This window comes from Echinops telfairi, unplaced genomic scaffold, assembly GCF_000313985.2.
Source record: "Echinops telfairi isolate 266 unplaced genomic scaffold, ASM31398v2 ScPeMD7_3533;HRSCAF=4204_0, whole genome shotgun sequence".
Classification (NCBI taxonomy): Eukaryota; Metazoa; Chordata; class Mammalia; order Afrosoricida; family Tenrecidae; genus Echinops; species Echinops telfairi.
In genome coordinates, this window is record NW_022107431.1 from 77,169,829 (window position 1) to 77,171,231 (window position 1,403).

The 1,403-nt window shown below is 38.5% G+C and overlaps 1 protein-coding gene across 1 annotated transcript in view; it reads right to left on the reverse strand.

Moving 5' to 3' along the window:
- Positions 1-1,403, reverse strand: part of USP45 (ubiquitin specific peptidase 45) — a 73,277-nt gene that overhangs the window by 63,656 nt on the left and 8,218 nt on the right. The window contains exon 3 of the mRNA XM_030886735.2: positions 546-649. Within this exon, the coding sequence (XP_030742595.2) occupies positions 546-649 (104 nt within the window). The remainder of the gene's footprint in view (positions 1-545; positions 650-1,403) is intronic.

The window sequence follows — 1,403 nt, forward strand, 5'->3', positions numbered from 1 at the left end:
CTGCAGCAAATACAGTTTATCTTTGTATCACAGAGAAAAAAAATTCTTTTGTTCAATTTCACACTAACTAAAATTATAAACAAATGAATTTTGTATTATATTTTATACATAAAATAAGTTTTCAGTTTGTTTTTTTATTTAATAATAAAGTAAGATGAAAAATAATATAGAAATAAAGGTGCAATTTGGTTAATTTAAAAAACATTGCAAATTTTATATCTTTTAAAATATATTTTGGTTGTTATATATAGATAACTATGAAAGTAAAGAATAAAAACAACAAAAAAAATTTTTTTCCCTGAAATTAAAAATTCAGGCATTATAGGGTTAAGTCTGATTTAATAAGGGACCAAGGGCATTCACAAGTTTTTCAAATTCAAATTTTATGTTAATTGATAACATTAACTTACTTAAATTACCCTACAGCGTGTGTTCAAGCTAAAACCAGAGAAGCAGATATAACATCTATAAATATCTTAACTTGTGATGCTTAAAATAAAATGCTATTTTTGGTATGGGTTGTGGGCTAACAAATTTTAACTTACCATATAATCCATGTGCTCAGACTAATTACAATGCAATGGGGCTCGGTTTTGGAACTCTTGTAGTGCTTCCATGAATGCTGGCTTTCTGAGTTTTCACCGCATCCCTGCAGACAAAAAGAATCCTCTGTGTACAACTTAACACATAAGATTGTTTCAAATGAATAAAAACCTAACCAGAACGCAAAGATTTGCTTTCTTTCCCATTTTCAAGCAGGAGGGACAAGTTACAGAAAGCAACACTGTGGGATAAACGATTTCAATTTACCCAAAGAATATGGTCTGTAACCTTGGTCCCTGAGAGCTAACCTAAAACACCTTGGAAATTCCCCAGTGATGGGACTACCTTGGATGGGACTTTAACTCCACACCTGAGACTGAAGGTGACTCTCAGGTCAGGGGCTGGTCTAGCCTCCCAAAACCACCACTAGGGGTTAGCTGACCTGGAGAGGATGAGAAAGCATAATTCAACCAATCACGCCCAGCCTCACCACCCCTTTCTCCCCCGAGGGACGCCCCAGGAAAGGCTCTGGACATGGAAGCTCCATGAGATAGTTAGTTTATTGTGCCAACCTGGCCGATAAACACGTGGGATTAATTGACGGGCGGAGAGATGAGGGGTTCGGCGAGCTTCACCTGTCTTGTCTCTTGCTCTTTGATCATCAGACCAGTGTGCGGCTGCCTCGCTTGTTCTGTGCCTCAATTTGCAAGCTACACTACCTGTGGGGCACCTAACCCATGGACTGTGTCGCAGTAATTTGAAGTTCCTTCAAGACCTGCTTCACACCGTTTGCATTTACATCTCTTGAGCTGGGGACTGTCAGACCCTGTCATCTGGCTGACTGTTGGTGACCTGCCTTG